Genomic DNA, 6,000 nt, shown 5'->3' on the forward strand with positions numbered 1-6,000 from the left:
ACATCACCCATTCACAGACACACACGGGACAAGAGACACACACACACACACACAGGACGATAAACACACACACACAGGACAGGAGAGAGACACAGGCACACACACACACACACAGAGGACAAGAGAGAGAGAGACACGCACAGACAGACAGACAGACAGACAGACAGACAGACAGACACAGACACAGACACACACACACACACACACACACACACACACACACACACACACACGGGGGACTTGCCCGGTACCGCTGGTAACCACTGCTGAATTTTAGCGGCTCTGTTCCTGCGGGCCAATTAGCCTCGGCAGACTGCGCTGCCTCCCAGCTCCGATGCCATGTGGTGGATTCTAAAATGAGGGCTGCTGCTGGTGCTGCCTGACCCGCTGAACATGAAGTCGTTTCTCCTGCACACTGTGCTAATTATGAGAGGGGTGGGGGGCTAGAGGAGGTGGAGTGAGGTGATAGCTTAGGCCCGACTCATGACAATGGGGTAGAGTACTGCTGCTGTCTGCCATTTTGGTTCGCCCCGTTGGAGTGGAAGGGATCTCTCTCTGTATTCGTTTGACTCCTGGCTATTGATGTAGTCTCCGAATGTATGAGAACTGTTAGACTCAATCCATCAAAATTTGATAACAAAAGAAGCGGGGCAGGTAGATATTGTAGTAGGTTTAATGTCCATTCAATAGTGGTTAGGAAATGGCATGTCTTCCATGTTGACAACGTCGGTAGTTGGGACTTGATACCGTGAGATCTTGATCCCGTTACTAACACTATTGGCCCTGTGAAAGCAGGGCCAATATTGCAGAGCTCTGCTTATGCTCTTCAACCTCCTTGAATAGTTTACATTTTGTGGGACTGGGCAGACCTTGTGAAACACCCTTTTTCTTACCTTCCTTTTTCAGCCATTTGACGATAGTTCCCTCCTCCATAGTGGGAGAAAGAGCCGGCATTTCGACTTTGAGAGGTGCGACACCTACAGGACAAAAAGATAATTACATGTTATGATATTGAGAAACAGTATAGTATAATATCAAATTGAAAATCGACTCTAAAAACAAGAAAAACTATATTATTGCCTAGTGTCTTTCACAACCAATTGTGAAGAAAGAAGTAAATGTTTTTTGTTACAACAGTGCAACAAACAGTGTTAAAAAAACGTAAACGTGGGTGAAAATGCACTTGCTTTCGTCTCATACAAAAGCACCGCTGGGGGCAGTATGACACATTCACTATACCTAGCGCGGCAGTGTGGGGCATTAGCAAGCTATCTGAAACACAGCATGATGCAGGCTGACACTGCAACAGGGCACTGGCATGTGATCCCTGACTGCCCAGGGCCACCAACATGACCTAAGACCCTGACTGGGTGTATCAGCGGTCCACATCCAGAAGAACCACACTAAATAAGGGTTTCGTCAAGCAGCTTATGTTCAAATCTACGACTTTGAGATTGACGAAATGAAAGCTAGGCGTTTATGATCCGGCTCTACAACAGTAGGACCGAATCAGTACATGCATGCCATAGATAGAAAGACTTTGTCGATTAGGAGTTTACTGCCACAATGTATGCCTACATGACTAGGGGTGGGGCAAAATATCGATACTGCGATATATCGTCGCCCTTCTTTTTGTGCTACGAGAATCGATACACTGGCACCCAATATCGATATATTTTTCTATAAGGCAGTATCCCTGCTCCTGGACGTGGCCCCCCTGAATGAAGGAAACTTGAACAAAAGTTAACTAGCCAAAGACGAGTAACTATTCAGTCATTTTGTATTCATCGATAGACATATATCGTGATGTAACGTTATAGGATAGCCTAGCAATATATCGATTATTGCAGAATCGCTGTATGGCGATATTGTCTGTATCGCGGGCTAGGCCTGCATGATAAATCGTTATAAAATCACGATCTCGATTCAACCCTGTGTGGATTTAAGTTTCAAATAACTTCGATTTTTTTTTAAATATATTTTTTTTGTTGATAAAACTAATGCTAAAATACTTGTGGCGTGATAAGAAAGACGAATCTGGCAAAAAAAAAACACTTTCCGTGAGAGCGGCCGAGTTCGGGGAGCATAAAAGTACAGACGGACCGCTTGCGAACTGCTGCAACTGCTGATGCCATCTCTCTAAAGTTAAAAAGTAGCCGCACCCACCCCAAACCAATCGGAATAAGTGTATACACGTCGATTATAGCGGACTACACCACCTCTTCTATTCCGCATGGAATTATATTCTGATCAGAGAATTGTATTCCGATTGAGGCGTATATATGATCACTCGCACTATCACGGCTAGTGCGAGTCTGGCATCGTAGCAGAACTTCAGAACTTTCTGAGGGAGGCCTCCCCACCCCTGGTTTCCACCCCTACACAGGCTGGTGGAAAGTGAATGGAATACGGTTCCCCCGGCTTGCCAAGTTAGCACGGAGGTACCCATGCATCACGGCATCGTAGGTCCCCTCAATGCGGGTGTTTTCGGCGGCTGGACTGACGGTCACCAGGCTGCGGTCGCGTCTGGTCCCAGAGCAGGTTAACATGCTCATCGTTCTCAACACAAATCAGTAGACTGGTGCTGAAGTTGTATGTGAGTTACTGGTTCTTTTTTCCGAAGCTTAATAAGCCTAATTCATTGTAAGGTAGGCTAACAATCACCCTCTTTCCCTGCCTTTTTTGATAGTTTTGAGTAACATTCTGCAAAACCTGTCCGAACTAAGTGACATATTTTTGGTTAAGCTATGACATGATTTTTTTTTTTTATTATTTGGGGAAAAAACGAGGGTCAGTTGTGTTTATGAGCTGCATGCTCCGTTGTTTAGAGCACAATAGCGCATATGTAAAGTGTAACCAAGTGTAACCATTGAACGGATCCGGTTTAAGAGTTGTTCATCTAATAATAAAGATTTCAATGAGGAAAACACGCTGTGTTTTTGTATTTTCATTGCATTTTGAATATAGCATATAGTTCATTTTAATATAAAAATATTAATGATTCATTGAAAATTAATCGTTAATTAATTCTCCCGACGATCGACTAAGACAATTTAATCTAATGCCCATCCCTAATATGTACAAAATAAATCATTCCGTTTTTGATACTGCACTTTAATCAGTTATTAAGGGCCATATGAAACGCAACGTGCTAGAGGTGCCAAAAAACTATGTTTGGTTCTGTCGTTTTTTTTGTCATGGTTCATGTGTGCAATAAAAATTACATTTCGTGAGAAAAAAATTGTGGCAGAGAATCGTGATATTAATTCTAAGCTAAAAAATCCTGACTCATATTTTTCCCCAAATCATGCAGGCCTATCGCGGGCCATATATCGCAATCCAAAAAAGGAGGGATTACATAATTAATCATGAAGCTTGTATTGCAGTCCCCAGTGTTCAAACTAAACCTGAATCAGAAATATAACAGTAGACTACATCCATGGTTTGTTTTTTAAAAAGGAACAATGTTGCAATCAGTAAAAATAAGTATTTGCTTTGCAATTAAAAATGAATACGTATTCATTGAATTGCAATATATATATATATATATATATATATATATATATATATATATATATATATATGATATTTTCCAATACGTTACAGCGGAATTAAATAAGCATGGATGCAAGTCATACATTTTGATTTATTAGGCCTATGTTGTGTGATGCTGCCATCTGCCGGACATCCAATGGAATTGAAAAGCTCCTTGCTTTAGTACTGCGGTATATTGGTAGTAGTATGTCTATTGGAAGTAGTGAGTGACTAACAGGACACAGATGTCTAATGCCCAAAGCAATCGTTCTGCCAAGAACATCAAGAAGCAGCGGCCCAGTGGTTACAGCTGGTAGGTAATGTATTTAGAGTTGAATGTGCTCTTGTGGGGGTATCCATGTGTCTAGAACAGATCTTTAAAATTGTGTTAGAATATAATAAGATAAGTTCAGGGGGATTAAATAGAGATACACATGCAACCAAAGATGGATACCCATTTAGTGATGTCCATTTGATCATTGCATTAGGTATGTATTTAAGCATTATTAGCTTTTTATTCTCTTTTGAATGCATGGGACATGAAAATATGTTCAAATAAATGCATATGTGGCTGTGCATTGAAATAACCCTTCAATACCAACGATGGACCTTGAGTGAGAGTCAAACGATGCACTTTAAATGGGATCTCCTTAGCTGTACACTATGTTTACTCTATGCCAACTATCAAACTGCAAGAATGACCCGGAATGATCCTGACCATTAAGGATCAACAACGGTCACCAACGACCTGTCAGTTCATCTGACACCTGCCAATCAACCGAGCATCACCTGAGGATAACTCAGCTGTCAGAGAACAAGCGTCATTATTACTATTAATAAAAATAAACACAAAAATAGCAATACACAAAACAACATGCATCCCTCCCCGACCACCCCGATTCAACGCTATAATTAACCTGACACCATAAATAAAGAGAAGATCTCAAGGTTGTGATCGGGGTCGAGGTGAGCAGCGCTCCGCGTCGCCCCGGTAGCGGCGCTGAGCGGTGATATAAAACCAGCCGCCCACCGGACCCTGGAGGCCCAGAACACTTACCAAGGAGGGCCGGACACCGGTGGAAGGTCCTGGCATGGAGCCGCCACGGGGTTGTCGTCCGTTGACATTGTTTAATTAGGTTAAATCGTAATCCAAATAGTATTCCTTGACGACCCAGCTGCAAGGAGGCCGCCATGTTGTTGTCCGGGGGTACGTGAAGTCAACATGCGCATGCGCGGTGAGGCTCTGATTCTTCTTCTCTTGGGGTTTAGCGGTTGAGAAAACATTTTGGGAGCTTTAGCGCCACCGTCTGGACAGAGTTATGAAATGGGGATCCAACACACTCGAGAAAAAGTGAGGCGCAATGCAAAACAAATACTAACTGACTAACTATAGTTTACTATTTTACATACTATGTTTAAACCTAGTTGTCTTTAGAAAGTAGTACATCTAAATGAAAGCGCTCATCCCCTGATGGCTCACAAAATATGTATTTTAAACACAATTGCACTCTGTTACGTATTTTAAGCACATAAGCTGCCCCCAACATAGCCACAAGGAAGCAGAATCAAACATATAAGCTGTAATTACTATACATTGCCACAAGGGGAGCAGGATCAACATATAAGCTGCAATAACTACTCCAGCCACAGATGGCAGCACCTTTAGACAGGTGAAGAAGCCGGAGCCAATACGTCATATAGGCCACGCCTACTTCACATAGGCCACGCCTACTTGCTACAAACTGGGAGCGGGAGTCAGATGAGGTCAGAGACATATGGCAGCCCCGTTGACAGCCCCGGGGAAAGCCCTCCGGGGCTGGAAGATAGCGCTGCGGTATTTCACTCCACGCGTGTTAAATACAATTCCCTCCTCTTGCTTCATAGTTACCATACCGAAATACTTTAAAAAATAAAGTGAAGTAAAAGTGACCCGGTTTAGAATACTTTCTTCAAGAACACAACTCCTTCACTTCTCAGTGCTTCTGTTCATGAAGCTGTCTGTTCTCGACCATGCATATGCCTTAGCTCATAGGTCACGACGAGTTTATTCACGCTGTATAATTAATACATTCAATAATTACATATATTATGCTACCGAGCCCCAACGTGTCTGTGGTATGTTTGATGTTTAAAAATAGATAAACTTGTGTTTTGCATAATGGTTATTACAAAATCAAAAGCTGATTGCCCCCCTCTGTAGTCAGCAAGCCGCGAGGGAACGGGATGAACCACTAATAGTTGCTACTGATTGGCAGTGTTGAAACGTTACTTTAAAAAAGTAATTGGTTATAGTTATTCAATACTTGTTCCAAAAAGTAACTGAGTTAGTAACTTAATAACTATAATAAAAGTAACTAGTTACCAGGGAAAGTAACTATTTGCGTTACTGTAAAAAAAAAAAAAAGTTTTCACTTGGCCTTAATGTGTTAAATGGTTGAACTGCCCATTCAAGGCCTTGATATGCTT

At 42.1% G+C, this 6,000-nt stretch overlaps 1 protein-coding gene across 1 annotated transcript in view; it reads right to left on the reverse strand.

The window, feature by feature from the left end:
* Positions 1 to 4,727, reverse strand: part of pdhx (pyruvate dehydrogenase complex component X) — a gene marked incomplete at its 5' end in the record, with an annotated part of 29,941 nt that extends 25,214 nt beyond the window's left edge. Inside the window, 2 exons of the mRNA XM_079743657.1 lie at positions 894 to 977; positions 4,592 to 4,727. Of these exons, the coding sequence (XP_079599783.1) occupies positions 894 to 977; positions 4,592 to 4,727 (220 nt within the window). The remainder of the gene's footprint in view (positions 1 to 893; positions 978 to 4,591) is intronic.
* Positions 4,728 to 6,000: the final 1,273 nt, after the last annotated feature.

This window comes from Pollachius pollachius (assembly GCF_949987615.1).
Source record: "Pollachius pollachius genome assembly, chromosome: 9".
NCBI lineage: Eukaryota > Metazoa > Chordata > Actinopteri > Gadiformes > Gadidae > Pollachius > Pollachius pollachius.